Source organism: Dermacentor variabilis, chromosome 4 (genome assembly GCF_050947875.1).
Source record: "Dermacentor variabilis isolate Ectoservices chromosome 4, ASM5094787v1, whole genome shotgun sequence".
Taxonomy (NCBI): domain Eukaryota; kingdom Metazoa; phylum Arthropoda; class Arachnida; order Ixodida; family Ixodidae; genus Dermacentor; species Dermacentor variabilis.
Window position 1 is genome coordinate 138,613,938 of NC_134571.1, and position 20,573 is coordinate 138,634,510.

Here is a 20,573-nt window from a genome sequence, read left to right on the forward strand (position 1 = left end):
CTGATCGGTCTGCACGGTCCATACACTTGTTGGTTCAGAGCTTAACCAGCCAAACAAAGCGCTAATATTGCTCTAACCAAGTGTAAAACATTTTAAACATTTATAAAAACAATGTGTTCATGATTACACTCCTGCGAAAAATACACACCAGCAGCAAAGAAGAATACACTTCGTTGCTGCTACTGTGTATGGTTGAGCTCTGTGCCACCAGGTGGCTGCACCGTGCAGTAAAGACCATTCGCATTTGCCCTTCTGCTCATCTCATGGCTCATCCCGTTACGGCAAAGTCAAGCGGCCAGACTCTGTCCCCTTGCGCTTGCGTTTTCCCTAATACCGGACTCGCGAAACTTTATTGCGTTAGTAATCTTCCGGTATAAAGTGACGGCCACAAACGCGCAAATCCTGGCGCCGATCGGATAGCGGCAGTCCGATGCGCAGCAGCCAGTTCACTCGTACGCTGCCTTGCAGAGGGACACGATGTCGCAGCTTGACATATTGCCAGTCGCTACGTTTGCAGTCCACAAGGCAACAAAGTCGAATCATAGTGCTCGCGAAAAGACTGACACCGACTCTGACCGCGGAGCTCTCTTCAAAATGGAGTACGTTGTAACACAAGCACACGACACACGCTCTGTGCCGGAAGTGCTTAAGTGTACTGAAAAATTATTCTTGTGCATTCTCTTTATGTTATTTTCTTTTCATAAAAACAAATTAACTAACATTCCAACTATTACGGAGATCATTTGTTTACCATAAAATTGGAAAAATTATCGATCACGCGCCCTTGTCAGCCAATCGGATAGCTCCCCCCACTGACGTCGTATGGGTGATTTCGGTCATATGGGTAGGGGCGGCTTAAAATTCCGCCGAGCAGTGTGCTGCGATCGGCAGCGATGTGCATATTTAAAACCTTATAATAAATTACACGCTTTACGCGGAGCACTTAGATGTGTCAATTAATGATCAGAAGGACCTACTCTAACGACTCAATACGTTTGTAGAAAATCGTCAAAAGCGTTTCAGGGTCCCTTTAAGGTGGGGGAATACCCCAGTCTGAATTTTGCGCCAGCTGGCGGCTTCCTCTCCACTGAGTTGTGGGTGAGGGGGAGGGTATATTTTTCTGGTTGCACGCTGATGAGCGAAAATCTCCCGGGCATTCGTTGGATTGGGGTTATTGCAGTGGCTACCTGGGACCGTCCCGGTCGAGTCGGCCCGGTTAATAATACCTTGGGCTAGCGAATCGACCAGTTCGTTCTCCTCAAGGCCTGTGTGACCTGGGCACCATAAGATCCGGTGATGATGGGCGAATTTCGTCGGTATTACTGAGTGACATGATTTGGTCAGGTGGCCGCTGAGAAGCAGGCGACATGCTTCTTGTGAGTCTGTTATTATGGTGACGCTCTTTGGCGTGCGTTCCGCGTGAGCGGGGGCCATTGCCACGGCGAAAGTTTCGGCAGCTACCGGAGTAACTGCCCCGACGCATGCCGTAAATTGTTGCTGTGCTTTCGTGTCGACGATTGCTACTGCGCACCTCCTGACGTTCTTTGGGGCATCACTGGCATTCGAGTGTACGTTCGAACACGCGGCTGCGTCTGTGTATATTGTGTTGTACGTGGGATTGTTTTCATACATTGTTCTAATATGTTGTGCGCGTGCTTTTAGCCTTGCCTTATTGTATTCCGGGTGCATGTTTGTGGGTATGGGGGTCACTGTTATTCGAGTTATCCTGATGAGGTGTGGCTGCTTCTCGCGTGCAGCTACCGCCATTACCGGGCTCCAAAGCCACGTCGGCAAAGAGCGCCCGACTTGAACAACTGTTTGAACGTATACGTTAAACCGGGAGAGGTAGTTTGCTTGAGGAGTTGTTGTGAGCCATATTTCATAACCTCTGACAGGGTTGAGCATTTATAATTACTTCACATGGCACATCGCACTGTGGCAGAAGTATTGAACTTGAATTGGATTATGGGGCTGGTGCGTGCCAAACACACAATGGGCACGCCCTAGTGGCAGACTCCGGACTAATTTTGACGCCGCGGTGGTCTTAACATGTCCGTAAATCTGAGTGCACGAGCGTCTTTTTTTTTTAAGTTTTATTTCGCCCCCATGGAAATGCGGCCGCGGCGGTTAGGATCAAATTCGCGACATCGAGCAATGCCATAGCCGCAAAGCTATTGCGGCGGGCACAGAAGTGTTGATTCGACGTGCACCGCTTCCGTAGTGTCGCCTAGACCCTGCTGTGCGATTTAATTAATGCGGCTCTGCTTCTGCACGCCTTGCGTTAAGTTGTCCGATGATATCTATATTTTATATATAGCAGAAACGTATCATATCGTACCTTGAACTTAAGTTTATACACTTTCCCTGCAACCGGTGTCGTGTTTATAGAGGTACCGTTTCCTTTCCTTCGCACGTCACCTTTTCCCTATCCCCCCGCCCTCCTTCCATGGGAAATGCGAGCGAATAGTGGAAAGGCTGTTACTCGTCTCGCGACAGCATCGGTGCTGCCCATTTTCTGTCTCCTCTCTCCCCTTTATTATATCTAGCTTGCATCTGGACTTGCAAGTTAGTAGAAAGGTAAGCGCTGCAATTTCTGCATTGATTTTGCGGGGGTTCACGGATAATTACAGCTGCCAAGAGGCTAATGTGGCCACGTCCACGGAGCTCCGGAGGACATTGTGCACATTCGACGTGGTGCAAAAGTCCCAAGCAATTTCTCGCCTCTCCTTTCCTCTCTGTCGCGCTCCTTGCATCTATATACACGCGCTGAACCACCCCCGACGCGGCAGGCAATCAATCAATCAATCAATCAATCAATCAATCAATCAATCAATCAATCAATCAATCGATCAATCGATCGATCGATCGATCGATCAATCAAGCAAGCAATCTAGCAATCAACAAGCAAGGAAACAATCAAGAAAGCAACAGTCAAGCAAGCAAGCAGCAGCAGCAGCGGGAAAGTCGAAGGAAGAGGCAAAGAAAGCTTCGCTTTAGAACAAGCACGCGTGAATGGCTTGAAACTGTCTTTAATAATGTTTGGATGTAATAATATTGAACTAAAAGCTACATAGTGTGATCAGCTTGCGTTCGTTTTCATTAACAGCCGACCATATCAATCAAGAAAAAAATGAAGCAGATCATATCGATGGCAACAGCGTCGACCTGACGAGCACAGCTGTTGACGGCAGCACTGATATGCCTCAAAAGTATTGCTGCTGCTGAAAGCAGCAATAACAGTAATATCTTAATTACATTGCACTGCGCAAGCTATCGCGTTAGTTTCAAATGCAATGAATACCGAATAACATTAAGGTGAATTATAAGTTATCGTTCGTGCGGCATCATATAGCATTACATTTATTTATTTATTTATTTATTTATTTATTTATTTATTTATTTATTTATTTATTTATTTATTATACCCTCAAGGTACGGTTTTACATTGCAGAGGGGAGGGGCAAGGTAAATACAGAGGAAAATCACATAATAGTTGAATGTATAAAAAAATAAGCTATAGTAGATATGAATCTACTATAGCTGCCACTATTTTGATCAAATACCTAGGTGTACACCTCTCTAAATACTAGCTTGGTCGAACCACTCGAAGAACATTAGGTTAGGTTAGGCTAAGTTAGCTTAGTAGACCCATTATTCACTAACCCAGCTAACCGAGCCCTTCAATAACCTTTTCAATAACCAATAACCGTAACCTTTTATAGACCTATCCTGCGCAAATTTACTTGCTCATAAAATTATTATGCGATCTAAACCTGAATATCCATGCACCATACCTGACTAGATCGAACCAATCTCGCTTAAGTTCTGGAGTCAGTCCAGATCCCAATGCAGCAACAGTTTGCTCTTTTCTACCATTTCTACTACTGTAGAGTCTCCACTCTGAAATTTTGGTTACAATTGCCTTCTCGTCGTCGCGTCTTTTATCACCGAATCTTTTATTCCGTCCCACATGACAGCTAGCCCATGCAGCAGGGACCCCGAGGCGATCGCACAAGTCCTCCCACCGCTCTGATCTCGCCACCGAGCCCAAGTGACACGGCCGCGTGCACAGCGCCCATTTATTCTCAATTCTACACCCTTGCCGCTAACACACCTTCGGCAACACCACCTAGATAGCGCAAGGCCTGTTCACTCCTATCCATGACGTCATGCTACCTGGCCCGACTGCCATAGAATCTAATGGGGATGCTCCCGAGCAAGCAACAGTGGCTTTGACGTCGCCGCTTTCGTCACGCCAGCCTTGGCAATGGAAATTTCGGGCCAAGTAGCATGACGTCGTGGAGCGTAGTGAACAGGCCTTGTGCTATCTAGGTGGTGTTGCCTTCGGTCGTTGCCGCGCCCACTCGCCTTACCCCCTCTCCCCTTTAGAAGAACCTTACCTATATATACTGCGCCGAGGAAAGCATATGTCGCCTTGAAAAAGACGCGTCCACTTGTCGAAACGTTGGCTCCCGCTTTTACTTTGTTCTCGTTTTGCTCATCACCACCCTTCGAAACGAAATAGCACCCATCGACGGTTTCCGAGCTTCCGGCCTTGCTAGGTGCACTCGGGAAAGGAGGCCGCCGTCCGCCATGGTTTTCTGCGTCGTTGTTCGGGCCTATCTGCTTTATTCACGTTGTCGTAGCGAAATAAGAAACACCCGTCGCATGTGTATGGTGCCCAAAGCTTCAAGGCGCGCCTATGAAAAAGTCGCAGTTTCGCCCGAAAGCCGAAGCATCGACTGCGATTGCAAATTATTGGAAAGCTATGCGAAATGAGACAGTAGTTTTATCGGCTCTCTAAATTTGTAAACACAGGCATACTATACCCGCGGACAACATTCAGTGGCGATGAAAATAAAGCTATGGGCGCTTGGCTACTGCACATGAGTTACCACGCCAAGCACTCTGGCAGCGTTTGACAGTGATTTTGGTTGTTCGCAACAGACTCTGAATCGACGCAGCTTCCGCATGCGACGGTTTCGCGTTTCCCCAGACGCGGCAGGGAAAAGCGACAAAATAAGTAAACCTTTACACTCAGTGATATGTTGTGTCTTATTGAAGTGTTGCTAATAAGGTGCTTATGTTTTCTCTTCCCCAGCCTAAACTAACGTGGATTCAAACGCCGGACTCTTTTCAGAAGCGCTCTCACTTGTTCGCGCTTTGCCTCAGTAGCGTTCCCTACATAGCCCCAAAGAGTCGTTTAAAGGTATCACTAAATTAACAAGCATGGTGTCACGCGCGCACAAGCCAATATGAACACATCTCACTCAATGACCACGGAAATACGCTGTCAAAACGCTGCAGTGAGGAAACGCGGCAGCAGCAGCGAGCGAATTGACACTCGTGTAGCCGCCCGCATCAACGCGAGCTACGCCTTGAAAACACAGCGCAGCGCGGACTCTGTGCCCGTCGCAGATGGCTTCCATGACACAGCGGCCCGATCGGGCGCTCGTACGCCCGGGCCGCCCGAAGTTGAACGCCCCCCCCCCCTCCCTGCCCTCCTCCCGAAACCTTGCGCGCGAAGGAAGGCGCACCGACAAGATTCGTTCCGGGCAGTTATCTCAGACAGAGAAAGAGTTATCGAAACTCAGAAAGGGAAGATGAGAAAAATGTGCCTCGCCTCGCACCGCCATAGTTGAAAAGATAAAATGAACTTTTGCAAAGCATAATTGATAGGGGAAGAGACGAGCGAACAACTCCCTTCTTGCGCTACGCAGTAGTGCCTCCCGGGACCAACGGTAGCATGGTCCTCCGATGACGTAAACTTTCATCTGCTAAGGTGCTATTCTCAGCGCTTAAACTATCAGCAAAGTGCGATTAAACTATTTTTTTCACGACTTCGCCAGATACATAAAGATAGGGTCCAGTTAGAAAGTGTAATGTCGATGTGCATAGATACCTCAGACGTGCATGCTGTCCGAGGTGTTTGTTGCAACTCTTTGCGACGACCACCTCGGACAACATGCACTTCTGAGAATTGCATGCATGTGGTCTCTGGCCACATGATCTGCTTGACCAGCTTGCGACGACCACACATATAGCGCCGGCCATGTAATGCGTAGCGCAGATAATCGGTGGATCCACAATTAAAGTTACAAAATATGCGCCAATGGAAGGGAAGCGCAGTCGAGGGGGGGCAGAAAATCAGGTGGGCTGATGAAAGTAGGAAATTTGCAGGCGCAATTAGAAATCGGTTAGCACCGGACAGGGGTAATTGGATATCGCTGGGAGGGGCCTTCATCCAGTAATGAACATATAGGCTAATTATGATGATGCTGATGATGATAATGACACATCATCCAGTCGCGAAGAGGACACACAAAACATGGCAAAAGGAAGTATTAAGGACTACCTGATGGAACGCAGGCCATAAGCTCGGAAGAGCTGCGGCGCATCACCCTCTTTATGCCATGTAAGCACAGACTTGTACGTAATGAACTACATGTAATCAGTCACTTTAATCAATTACATTTTCTTGTAATTTACCGATTGCTTTGTTTACTCGATTGCCTTCATTGTAATTAAATCACTTTTTCAATAACCAATTACATGTAACCAGTTAATTATTGACGAAACAAGTTGTACCAAGCGACGCAGCTCTTAGAACCTGAATATGGCGAAGACTATAGCAAGAAAGCCCGAAATCGTGCCACGCAGCAGCCTAGTGAAAGCGCATGTTCAGTTAGGAAAACCCGGGCTCAGTACGCTCCACCAGATGTTAGCTGATGGATTGGGCATGTGCTGGTATGACTCGATAGCGAAGTCCACTTAGGACAATAATGCCGGGACATGCGGACTATTCCTTCAGGTTTCCATTGGCCGTACCGGAAGCATCATCTCCAAGTCCCATCAACAATGAAGCGCAGCGCTTCATAGATGGCCTAGAGCTGAGTAACCCCAATTATTTGCGCAAGTTCCGTATACGTCACAACACCGGCCTACCCACCAGCGCGTGATATCAAGCTACCCTATCTTTTTCCTCCTCGAGCAAGTTTTTAGTGCCGTTGCTGATTTCTTCAAAACAAAAACGAAGGGTGACGGTCAGCGATTTTTTTTAAGCGATGGCTGCAGAGGAAGCACTGAAAGGGCCAGGCCAGCTCGATCCGTTTACTATGAGGGAAGTAACGCAGAAGCAATCGACTACTGTTGAGCAATCTTTCAGTTACTTTCGTGGGGCAGTAATTGGTAACGGTAATCAATTGCATCCTAATCAAATAATTATTGTAATTGTGATCGGTTACTTCTTTTCCGTAACGTGTACAAGCATGCGTGAGCAGGACAAGCCGCGGCTTTACAAACGTGCTTCAGTTAGCCACACAGCGCATGAGTCAGGAAATTCAACAAGGGAGGGAGATGTGCGGTATATCAACTTTGTGTTTACTTGTGAAGCATTGTATTTTCACAGTTCAAGAACAATGAACGGTACGCGCTATAGCGAGCCAGCATACTTTCGCGTTTTCCAGTTAACGTTGTTTGCTTAAGAATGATAACTTAACCCCACCATTATGTAATGTTTTCACCAAACCAACCGAAGATTACCATTCACAAGCATTAAAACGCTGAATCATCACACTAACAGGGAATACGCTCGATAAAGTTGGATTGCGTAACGAAATAAGAAACAGCAAAGCGGGCGCGGGAAACCCTTGCCCTGTCCTCCGCTTTTATTGCGCCGTACCTTAATATTGCATTTCTCCTGGTGTACGTACAGCGCATAAAGGTAATGCAAAAATACGTACAAATCAGCACCGAAGCACTAGGACAACAAAGACGACACAGGACGATCGAGCGTCGTGTTTCTTGTCCAGGTATTATTTCGCACCCTTCTTTAGCTATGAATCGGTACCAACTATAGTTCGATTCCGGACCCTCTTAAAGTAAAAAAACCAAGCGCACCTTTTGTCTTCCCTGGACTACGCACCTGACGCTTCCGGACTTTGTGCACGACGACCCGACGTCTGTCATTGGGCACAAGTCGCTCCCGGCAGACGCCAGCTGATAGGACGGCGACAGGAAGTGGACCATCGCCACGACCAAGTTGCCCAGCCCCATGGTGGCGATGCCGTAGCCGATGAAGAGCGGCTTGTTACGCTGCGTGGCCAGGAAGGCCACGGGCAGCATAGTCAGGCAGCTGGCCACGTCGTTGCTGCTCAGGATCATGCCGCTCTCGTAGCCCTTGAGCTGGTAGCGCCGCTCGAGCGTCGGCAGCACCACCATCATGACGCCGGTCATGGAGAAGCTGCGCGTGAACGACACCAGGCACAGCACCGTCAGCGCGCAGCGGGGCGTCCTGTACTTCTGCAGGAAGTCCGGGTAGACGCCACGCACTCCGCACAAGGTCTCCCGCCTCTCCCGTGCCGCCACCACATCCGCAGCTTCTTCCTTCGGCGCCTTCGCGTCCTTTGAGTCCGAAGGCATTGCATCATGCGGGACCAGCACTTCGCCGTGCTGCATGGCGGTGTCCTCCTTTCCGGTCTCTTTGGCAGCGGCCCCCTCCGGAGACAGGGGTTCCGAGGTCGAAGCCGGCTGATCGGTGGAGAGCGACTGCTGGGCCGGCGCTTCGGGGGACGAGAGCGTGTCCTTCGGTGGCAACAGCTCCTCGCTGAGCGGTCTGGAAAGGCCAGACTGTGGCGCCCCGCCATCTTCCGGGCTCAGCGGGCTCAGCGGGCTCAGCGGGGTAGACGACGACACGACTTGATCAGGCAAAGGCGCCTCGACTTCTGCGCCTTTGCCGCGCTTTTTCTTGCCGTGTTTCTTTTTCGCCCGCTCGATGCCCGCGCCGGTGGCGCTCACGTCTGCGGTCGCGGTGCCCTTGGCGTGGGCCGTTTGAGTCGGAGCCGCTGGCCCCGACGTTGGACTTACAGGCCTAACTTCAGCCTCGTCCTTGCCGCCTTCAGCGGTGCCATCGGTCCTGTTTACGAAAGATCATAGTTTAAAATTTATCCGACACTCAGAAGTAGCAATGAGCAGCACTGTGAGAGACCACGCACCGCGGCTTAAACCGATCAATCTATAACTGCAGCTTCGCGGTGTTTTCGTGCTGCATGCAGCAGAGCACTGCATGAACCGTTTCTTTTTTCTGGCCTAGGATCACGCCTTATCCCGGAAATACAATGCGCTAGCCCGCCCGAACCTGTCCCGTGCCCAGCCCGGCCCAGTTCGCCCAGTTAGCCTTTGAGCCTAAACGAAGCATGGTCCTGTTCTTGGTCATCGCAAAGGTGTACCAGCCACACACAGATTATTTGTTATAGACAGATATACTTTCAGGTTTTCCACTGGAATTTTCGCTGAAAAGTGGTAACAAAAGGAAGAAAAAATGCATTCTTTGTTTCTTATGCACGTACGTAGGTTATATGAACAACCTTACTACATTTGCCAAGATAGTTGTACAGGAATACACAGCGAAGTCCTAGATGACTACACACCGCTAACAATTTTATCCCATTCTTGAATGCCGAAGAACCATTGCAAAGTACAATGCTAGAAGTCGAGCGAATAACATTACCGGGAATGTAAATTGAAATACGCTTTTCTATTTGTTAGCTGGGTTTCGTAACACACTACCGGTAGTTCTACTGTAACATGTAACATAAGAGTAGCGCTCATGTACGACAATATTGTCACGTGTAACTAGGAATTTTATTGCTTTATATAGCCTCATTAAAATTTTTTTTCATTCTGCAATTTAAGTATTCGTGTGTCGTAATACGTGTTTCGTATTCGTGAAGTTCGGCTTTGCCTACTTTCCTGTTAACATGTGGGTTGTTAAGCGCAGTGCTTGTCCAGAGCAGACAAAGCTGCTTCCTTTTCTGCATGAAGACGTCTTACTTGTTCATTAACGCTGATTCGGCCCCATCGAAACCCTCTCCACTTGAGCGTGCTCCTCGCCTCTTGTCAGCCAATAAGATAAGAAAAACTGCTAAATGTTGCCAATGTCATTCGTTTTGAAAGCAAAGTGACCTCATATAAATGAGGGGAGTATTAGATTGGGCTGTTCAGGCAACGCTGCTGATCACCGTCCGATTTTTGCGTCGGCGGTCGCGTAAATTTGAGGTCAGGAGATTGGAATAAAAACATATTGAGGGGGGGGGGGCGCTTACTGGTAGAGTGTATCACTACTGCGCCGTGGGCCTGCATGCTGCTGCTTTCCCGTAGGCCCACAAGTGCCACTGCCACTAAATTCTACAAGGGCTACAATTTTTACAGTCCACAACCTTGCGACGTTGCGAATAATATAGCCGGGCCTTATTAGGGGCCTAACTGAACCCCAAGCCTGACACGAAGCTCCGATAGGTTCAAGCCACGGTGGTTCAAGCCCTACCCCAAACTTGCTTACTCGGCTCGAGCACGGCCCGTGGGCCCGGTCGGCAATCGCGGCAATCGCTCCAGCCCGCACAATGCTCCGCCATCTAGTTTGATTTTATCGTCGATGATATATTACGTTGCACCGTCATGTGTGCGGTTTCTTTCTTTTAGCACAGCCTTCTGATGGTAAAGTGCGAACTACGCCGGACAACGAGCGGGCTCTTCACAGCGCGCACGTAAGAGGTAAACTGCGAGCAAGAGCGCTGGCCTCTGAAGTTTTACGCAGCGGTCAGCCTGAACGAATCGAAGGTTGGGGAGTCGGATCTAGCATTTTAGTAAACACAACCGGTAAGACCTATAGTAGCCGCTCAGAAGTGTTACCCGTTTTAAGCTTTGCGTCATGCACCTATTGTGAGCAATTTTCGGACCAGTGTGTTCCTCGCAGGGTCCTTGGTTCAGGTCCATCCTGGAATATTCCAGCCACGAGCGGCGGGCTTCATAATGGCGTTCGAAAACGACAGACCTTTGCACCGCGTGCGTGCGTGCGTGCGTGCGTGCGTGCGTGCGTGCGTGCGTGCGTGTGGGTAGGTGTCTGTGGCTGTGCGGCACTGCAACCTGAAGGCGGGTGCGACGTCCGTCTTGAGACTGCCGTTCAACCCAGTGCCTGTAATGCCTATACTGCACTGTTTACCGGCGAAAACATGACGCTGCATAGCCGAACTCACCTGTGTCATCGCATTATTTTTTCTGCGTGTCTGACTTTAATTATTTTATTTCTTATTACTTTACTTATAACTCAACTTATAACTTATTACTTAACTTACTACAGATTTTGTTTTTTTTATTAGTAAGAATTTTGCAATAGATGTTTTTGCGACATCTGCTCATACATATATTTCTTTGGCTTTATCCGCAACGCGCGCCCGTGGGCCATGCAGGCGTATCTTCATTATTTTTTAGATGTCTCCGAAATATGAAACCAAGAATAAAGGGATGCCGCCCATTCACATATGCAACATCGGCCCACTCATTTTTTTTTTCTAGCCAGCAAGGAGAATCTGGGGCGCTATAACGTAAAGCTATTGCAAACTTTTCTATTCCTGTTCTGCTATCAGCCCTCCACGATTGGTCAAACACTTTTGTGGACCACCCCCACTTCACCTGTCTGTCACGCGACGTCACGAAAACCGCGATACCTCCCCATCTGGTATGATGTGTACACACTCATTACGCATGATTTGACCGTAAAAACAAAAACAGTTATTTCTGATTCGACGTCTTTTCGCCATTAGCCCCCGGCTATCGGTCAAAAGTTTTCGGGGGGCACCCACTTCACCTGCCTGGCACACGACGTCACAAAAACGCGGAAACTCACCGCGTCAAAGTGACGTGTGCGCATTAAAAATGCATTAATATACCGAACAAAACAGAATTTTGTTCTGAATAGCCGCAGGCTTCCCCGTTCCGAAAGGACTAAAAGATGGCTGCCGCCGATCGCTCAGGCGCTGGCTACTCGCACCTGCCGGAGAGCATGGGTTTCTTTGCGTATAATAAAACTTCTTGCGTGGCGACGTAACGTTTTCGAGCACTTTCGGCACGTTTACGACCTCGTTCTGCCAACTCTTCTTTGTTGAGGATCCGTTTTAGCGTCATTCTTAAACTTCCGTTGCATGCCGCCATAATTTTCGACCAGCCACCCCAAGCTAAGTAAGGGAAAGCGGACCAATCGCAGACGCCGGCACCACCCTCTTCGCCCGGTTATCCATTTTCAGTGCAGAGGCTCGGCCCCGTCGAAGCCCTCTCCACTTGAGCGTTCTCCTCGCATCTTGTCAGCCACCTAGATGCGACAAGCTGCTCACTGTAGGCAATGTTATTCGTTTTTTAAGCAAACAAAAGTGACCTCCTATGAACGAGGAGAGCGTTTGATTGGTCTGTTCAGACAACCCTGCGGGTGACCGCCTGGTGCTTGCGTCGGTGGTTACGCAAATTTGACGCCAGGAGCTTGGAATAAAAACACATTGCAATAGTTTTACGTTATAGGGCCCCTGCTTAACGAAGGCACACCAAACGTCTGTGTCAAACAACAACACAAAAAAGCAAAAAAAAAAAGACATGCTCAGGCAAGGGCCTATATACGACACATTAAGAAAGAAAAAAAGAGAAAAAAACAGCGATTTCTCTGACGCTAAAATTATTTTCCACTACAGCAGCAGACTGTCACAGCGTTGTCTCCAACTCTGCAATGCACACTACGTCGCCCTCGTCTGCTACAGTTTTGCCTGTTGCAGCCTCCAAAATACTTGAACAGACACCACTATAACAGAGTCTGTCGGCACTGTTCCGAATCAAGATACTGTATCTATGGGCAACTAGCGCCGTAACACAGCCTAGCGAACGGAGAAGACAGTTTTCAGTAGCGCATGCTGCGCTTTCCCCTCGGCAAACTTATCTCCAGTATTGAGTCACGTGTTCAGTTTTTGACCTGACTGGGCACTGACGTGATAGAATGCAAGAATACACGCACTGCTTGCAAAGCGCATGGCCATAAACAGAGCTTGCCTAGACGCATGGGGCGAAGCGGGACGTTATTACAGCCGTGCGTCTGTTATCGTTCGAATTTTTCGTGCCACTTTACTGGCTTCTCTGCCGGACCTGTAGCAGCATAAGTTTCGCGCTTGTAATGTCGTAGTGCCTTCTGGCCAGCACTGGTTCGCCATATAAGCCGGTTATCTGAGACTTGGATTGTTCGCAATGTGAGCGTGTATAGTTAAGCCGCCTTGTCAGGGTGGTGGGCAGTTATCTTCATGACAGGGGTGCGGCTGGAGCCGAAGTCGCCTGCTGGCAACTGCACAGTCACGCACGTACGCAGATTTTTTTTCGGGGGGGGGGGGGGCAACCCAAGGTAACTTTTCTATGCAAATGAGGGGGAGGGTACTTTCGCTAATGCCCACCATTCGCCATAAAGACGCGTAAACCCGCAAAAGAGAATTGAAATAACGTGTATCTCACAGGTATACGCGTGTGAGATACACCTCTTGTTTACTTGGCAAACAAAGAATCACATCAAATGGACTCACGCATGAAAGATGCGCAGGAAGAACCTTGCCAAGAACAAATTAAACCACCGAAAGGGCAAAATAAAGATCTGTAGTAGCATTTTTCGAATTATTTCTGGAAGAATTATAGAGAAATGTATATTTGCGGAACAACCACAGTTCTTTTGGATCCCTCCTTTACTGCTCTACCAAGTGCGAAAACCGACTCGTGTTGTTATTTGGCAAGTTGCGTAACAATGCGTGGTCACCAGTCCCGTAGAACCGCGTAGAGCGCAGGACGGTGTGGTTCTAGACGTACTGCGCCCACCGCGGAAGGTTAGAAAAACTCCCCTATTAGCACAGCAGGAAAATGGCTACATCAGGCTGCTCGATTGATAACTGTAGAATAGTCATTCAAAACACACGGAATTATTCTCTACTTACGGTGGCGTTTTCTCTACTTCCTTTTTAAATAAAAAGACGTTGATCCATCAATTATTTTCAGAAAGAATTTTTCCTTTTCCTCCCTGTTTGGCTGTTGCCTTGGCTTTCTCCATTAGTAGATCGCTTAATTTCTCATCTCCTTGCGACTCTTGTTTCCAGTTGCCAATTTTGCACGACAAGAGCTGTACAATTAGGGAAGAAACAGACGAGGTAAGGGGTGCCAGTCATATCGCTTATGGGTTGAACGGTTACTGCAGAGTCTGATGATGGACGCTGTTTCGCAATATTTTATTTTCCATCTTATCTAACCCATATCGCTGATATATGTTCCGAGGATCTGCCAGCGTCGCGGCGAGCCATCACTCGAGGAAATAATGAAGCAAAGGGAAAAGTTAAATGCAACTGGCGTTTTCTCCGGCCACAACTCTTTCCGCGTGCATACAGACCAGCTGACTATGAACAGAGTCCCTTTCCTGGCCCCTGGATCAGTCTAAACAAAGAAGGTTGAACTAACGAAGCACCAGCGATGCGTGTGATCGTTGAATAGATGGTGACATACAAATTGTGTTGGGCATTATAAATAAAATAAAATATTGCAATTAAAACAATGAACTAAGCCCTGCCTGCTGCAATAGATGGTGACAACTGAATTCATCTTGAGTTAATCACGCGGGCACCGAATCGATCAGAAAACTGGCCTCCACACCACAAGAGATGCCGATAACTACCGCCATCCAAAAGGAGTGAAAAACTTGACAACCATTCCACTCTGTAAAGATGGAATGGCAGCGAAAGCTGACGAGAGTCAAAGCTCTCAAACGAAAAGCAAAGTGTTTCACCTCCGCTGCGGGTCGGCCTGAAGATAGTGCAATATCGGACCGACCAGCGGCGGAGGTGAAGCAGGCGTTAAGCACCCCCCATACGTGGGCCGCTCCCGAAGATAGTGCAACACCGGGCAGACCCCCGGCGGAGGTGAAGCAGGTATTAAGAACTCCCCATACGTATAGGCCGATCCCGAAGATATTGCAATACCGGGCCCACCCGTGGCAAAGGTGAAGCAGGCGTTAAGCACTCCCCATGTGTGGGCACATCCCGAAGGTAATGCAATGCCAGGCATACCCCCGGCGAAGGTGAAGCAGGCGTTAAGCTCTCCTCATACGTTGGTACGTGCCGAAGATATTGCAATACCGGGCCCACCGGCGGCGGTGCGGGCCCATGCGTGGGTCCATCCCGAACGTAGTGCTATGCCGGGCCCACCCGCGGCGGAGGTGAAGCAGGCGTTAAGCACTCCCCATGTGTGGGCACATCCCGAAGGTAATGCAATGCCAGGCATACCCCCGGCGAAGGTGAAGCAGGCGTTAAGCTCTCCTCATACGTTGGTACGTGCCGAAGATATTGCAATACCGGGCCCACCGGCGGCGGAGGTGAAGCAGGCGTTAAGCACTCCCCATGCGTGGGTCCATCCCGAACGTAGTGCTATGCCGGGCCCACCCGCGGCGGAGGTGAAGCAGGCGTTAAGCACTCCCCATGTGTGGGTACATCCCGAAGGTAATGCAATGCCAGGCATACCCCCGGCGAAGGTGAAGCAGGCGTTAAGCTCTCCTCATACGTTGGTACGTGCCGAAGATATTGCAATACCGGGCCCACCGGCGGCGGAGGTGAAGCAGGCGTTAAGCACTCCCCATGCGTGTGTCCATCCCTAACGTAGTGCTATGCCGGGTCCACCCGCGGCGGAGGTGAACCAGGCGTTAAGCACTCCCCATTCGTGGGTCTATGCCGAACGTAGTGCTATGCCGGGCCCACCCGCGGCGGAGGTGAAGCAGGCGTTAAGCACTCCCCATACGTGCGCCTATCCCGAAGATTCCGAAGGGCGCGTTATAGCTTCCCGAGTTCAGGCGTATGTGCCATTGATCTTGGACCCTTTTTGCACTATCACCAGGATCGGCCCACATGATGATGTGGAAGACACTACGGAAGTTAGTCATACACTGCTTTCGCTGTAAAAGGCAGCAACTTGTTGACCGCCGAGTCGATTGATTTGTCGGCGCTTTAGGAATGTGTGTGAGGAGTGGTGGCGTGGGCGGACAGGGGGGGGGGGCGGGCCCCCCCGGGCCCCCCTCTGGGTACGTGCCTGTGCACAGTAATGACATAGGCTTGACGATGACCGCCAGCGCAACGATGAACACATTGCAGTTTGCGCGGTATTTAGGGAGACGTTCTCACTGAGGCAGCAGTTAGGAGCACGAAACTATTTGCATTGTCCGCCCGTCTGCGCGTCGTTAAATCATTACGCTGACACTCACTCCCAAGTCGTCGTCATCGTCTTCGTCGTCGGTGCCAGTCCATCTCTTCGTTCATCCTGAACAGCACACGCAGCTCTGAACTCGCGTCTCGATGCTTAGGAAATGCCCTATCAACAGGCGTCGACTAGCAGAGTACGACTGTGCCGACCCATTGTCGAAGCATCAGTATAATAGAAAATGAAACGCCTCAGGGCTACTTATTTGGGTCCCTCTTGAAAGCAGTCCAGCATGTCTTGTGCGTGATCCGTCCGCCTCAAGACCACAGGGATACTTCATACTCCCGCCTACGCTATGGGCTAAACTTTCCGCTTAATTTGGCGATGTTTGAGACTCAAAATGGCGGTCCGCCAGTTGGTAACCCTAACCGTGACTCAGATAAAACTCGGTAACCGCTAGCGTTGGTCCCGCACAAGCATTCGCTTTTCTGGAATAAGTCAGCGTGTAAGCATGTGTGCGTATTAAGGCTCCTTACAAGGCGATTGCTCTTGCAGTGTTATCTAGCCGTCAGCAGGCCAGGTGAACGTGGTGTGTGATGATCTCTGATATAGCAGCGGTGCGCGGTGTTCCGGCCCAATCTCAGAGGCCACGGGCGTTCTAAACTATACCGAGAAATTTAATGCTTAAAGCGCGAGCAGTTCATGGGATGGTCGACTGAAGATTCTTTTCATTTGGGCAAACCTTCGTTAGTTAAACGTTTCTTTAACAACTCTGTGCGTAATTTTGACGGGGAATGCGGTGCCTGTCACCACTCAATTAGTAACACACGCAGTGCACAAAGCGACCGTACAGTTATCGCCCGGTAGTCCAGTGGTTAGTGCGTTCCACTGCCGAGCAGCCGAGGTCGTGGGTTCGACCCGGCCGCGGCTGCTGCATTTCAATGGGGCTGAATGAAAAAAAATAAGAAACGCTCGTGTACATTGCAGTGGGTGCAGGTTAAAGAACTGCAGCTGGTCAAAACTTATCCGGATGTCCTCCACTATGGCGTACCCAATAACCCTTTGTCCAGCTTCGGGACGCTAAGGCCTACAATTTAATTTAACAAAAAGATCCCAGAGCCTGATATACTGTCACACGTGCTTTATTTTACTATTGGCACTGATAGCATTCACTATCACTGCTGCAGTCACGTTATCACTCCCACGTAGGTACCGGTATACCTTTCTGAACACTTTAAAAAGCGAGAAAGGGTCATCACGGTCATGTCCGATGCCACCATCGCCGACTGCTCTCGAATGTACGATGAGGGATGTACAAATAGTAGCATATAACTAGTGTAATTGGATTCCATGATCGCCGATCACTCAACTCGCTACCATCATTAACAGATGAATTGCTACATGCCGAAAGCGCATGTTGGCCGAATGAACCGTTCTTCCTCATGCATTCATATTTTCAGCAACTTTTTATATCCGAGTACCGCCACTATGTCTTGTGACTACGTGCCCCCACCGAACGCACGTAGGGCTACACGGCAGCGGGCGGGAATGTATAGTGCGCGATGAATATCGAACAGAGGACGCAGGACTGCAGTCGCTATTCGGCGCCTTGCGTTCCCTAAATTCATCTTAAAAAAGACGTTTCTAGATGACCGAGACGATAGCGCATCGAAACGGTATAATGCTAGACAACCGCGTTCACGCGTGGCGCGACCCCTTTCCTTCAAGATAAGCCGGAAGCTGCTTCCGACGAGTGAGTTTCGCCAGTGAGAGGGGCAGAGCACAAGCTGGTCGCCGTGGCACCTTTTTTTACCTTTCTCTCGATGCGGTGTACGTCAGCCTCCACGCGAGGCTACCTAAGCCACGTCCTCGATCTACATACCCTCTCCTGCCGCGCGAACCCGATTCGCCGGCCTGGCGCATCAGAGCCGCCCAAATCGGTGCGACGGATAACCGTCACCGGACGGGCTCAAAGTTCGACATGCAAACAGACCAGCGCAGGAGGAATCGCGGACGTGCAGGAAGACATCTCGTGTCCCACCTGGCAGCGGCGACGTCGTAGGGGGCCGATTCTTCGACAGGGACGAGCGCCGTGGATGGCTTGAGGCCTTCCGGAGACAGCGGCGACAGTGGCTCGCTCGGGCCAGCGGCGGAGGCAGGCTGCTCTTCGCCTCCCTGCGCCGAGGGCGACTGCTGTCCGCTGTCCACCTGCGTGCCGCCTTCGTTGTCTTGCTTTCGCCGGTGGTGCGGCTTCTTCGAGGGCGGTGATAAGAGGCCCAGCTCTGCGGCTTGAACAGAGAGGGCGAGAGAAATAAGTTCGAGATATTAAGTATTAGTGCTGCCGACACTTCTCGCGTGTTGTCAGCAAGAAAGGCCCGATAGCCACTTGTCCACACGCCCGTAGGGCAATATTTGGCACTCTTTTTTTTTTTCCACTTGACATCTGCGTTTTATAACACGGTTTCATTTTGTGATAATAATTACGACGTTTTCGTCTATAAGAAGGTCTGCGTTCACTTTACTGCTGCGTTAAAACATTATATTTAATCATATATTTTGATTTGGTTTGTCGGTATGGTATTAAATGTATTTGCATTGTATTGATATGGCCCACGTTGCTCTTATGTAATACTCCCCACCGAGGGGTATGGAATGAAAGCGGAAAGATCAGATGGAATAAACGTGCATCTTTAAGTTCTTGTTTATCGATATGATCCCGACGCTAGAAATAATTTAGGATGCCTTCGTAGGTATAAAGACGGAGTTAATTAATTACTACATTTTGGAATAAAAAAAGCTTTGGAAAAAAATCCTAAGAAGCACTAGCGCTATAGTGAGTGTTTACAGGAGGATTACTTGAAGAGGCAGGCATTACTTTCACGACAATGAAGCAATGTTTGGTTATCTCATTAACAAGCTCACACCTAATAAATTTTATTCCTTTATTATAGAACTCGGTTACAAACTTGAAATACTAGCCGAGCAGTATTTAGGTAATGTCTGCTTAAAATAAATCCTAAGGCTGCTACTATCGGGATCGATATGCATCTCCAAAATTTGCTATAATATAGCCTTAGTGTTCCAGTTAATTTTTGCTGAAGTGGGTTCAGGACCTCATTCTCTGTGACAATAGAGAGCTAAATTACAGTGCAACATGTTCTCGTAATATAGCACTATAGCGCGTGACGCAACGTGACTCCATAGCGTGTTGTGCTAACACAGCAACCGCGCAAAACTCCCCCGTGGGCACAAATTGACGTGGCACCACCTATAGGTGTAAATGTTCACAAAGCACACGCACAGTGTACGCCAGATGACACCAGCGTCGGCCTAATCCAACGCTGTATCCGTATTATCCGCGCACCAAGGACGATGCGCAAATGCTCATGCAAATGATTTACGCAAATGCTCATGATCATCATTGAAATTTGTATTTCTCCATCTATACCAAATACGAAGTATTTGGTATAGAGCATTTGGCCTCCGAGATAGAGCAGCGCGCGTGGCATGGACGCCAGGTACAAGTAGTAGATCCTCTCTTGTTAAAGGGGCCCTGAATCACTCTTTATCGCAGCGGAGAAAGACATTTGAAGTGAAAATAGGCTGTTTCAGAAATACTTTGCCGCAAAAACTACTTCAATGCGTTGAGCAGAAGCACAGTTATTTGCAACAAAACGCGGCCTCCGCTGTGCCCCCGTTTCTTCAATGTATTGCACTGCGATTACAGGGTTGCCAGCTCTTCGAGGGGCAAAAGTAGCCGAAAAATTTCGAAAAGTGGCCAAAGAAGTCGCCAAATGCGACAAAAGCTTTAATTGGAAGCCAAAAAAGTAGCCACGGTGCGACAAACCAACAACTGCCAACTTTTGACGCGGGAATAATGAAGAAAAACGCGAGGAAGACCTGTAGTTTCCTGCTTCATTGATAGCAAACAAAAATAGCGGAACAAAACAAATGTTAGCATATATGTTATTGTGTCATAATTTAGCATAATGACCCAGCTGACGTTCTTTGATAATTTTCGCCGCCCACTTTCGTGCTTTCTCATAGCCGAAGCGGTGTTGCCAGTTTCAGTACAATAAACTCCCTGCACGCCGTCCTTACATGACTATGACTTAACTTCAAACGTTCCTGTGCGAACCGTATGACGTCACACACTTCTCTCCCTTGTACGCAGTCGCAAAGTCACAAAGGCATCGACACCTGTAAAGTCATGGATGTCATGACGCGTTTTCGCTTGCAGCCGATCGCGTCTGGCGTGAAGAACCACTGTCTTCGAGATGCTCTGCAGAGGTAACCGTCGCTGGGGGTGACATTTGGACACCACCTATTGCTTCCGTCACACTAAGGACGCAAAAGCGTTTCCTGTAAGACTGGTTAATTCTTGTTATTCAGAGGGAGCTGCTTGGAGCCTTTTGAATTATGTTGAATTATCCGTCCACGACAGTCCCGGGCTGCCCGAAATGTTGATTTCAGCCAACGAGTGTTGCACATGAAGCATCTCGGGCAGTCCTGGACAGCCCAGCACAAGTCGAATAGGCCCACTGGCC

At 49.1% G+C, this 20,573-nt stretch overlaps 1 protein-coding gene across 1 annotated transcript in view; it reads right to left on the reverse strand.

The window, feature by feature from the left end:
- LOC142578354 (solute carrier organic anion transporter family member 4C1-like) overlaps nt 1-20,573 on the reverse strand; it is an 84,510-nt gene that overhangs the window by 46,817 nt on the left and 17,120 nt on the right. The window contains exons 3-4 of the mRNA XM_075687751.1: nt 18,068-18,314; nt 7,925-8,914 (exon numbers count right to left, since the gene is read on the reverse strand). Of these exons, the coding sequence (XP_075543866.1) occupies nt 7,925-8,914; nt 18,068-18,314 (1,237 nt within the window). The remainder of the gene's footprint in view (nt 1-7,924; nt 8,915-18,067; nt 18,315-20,573) is intronic.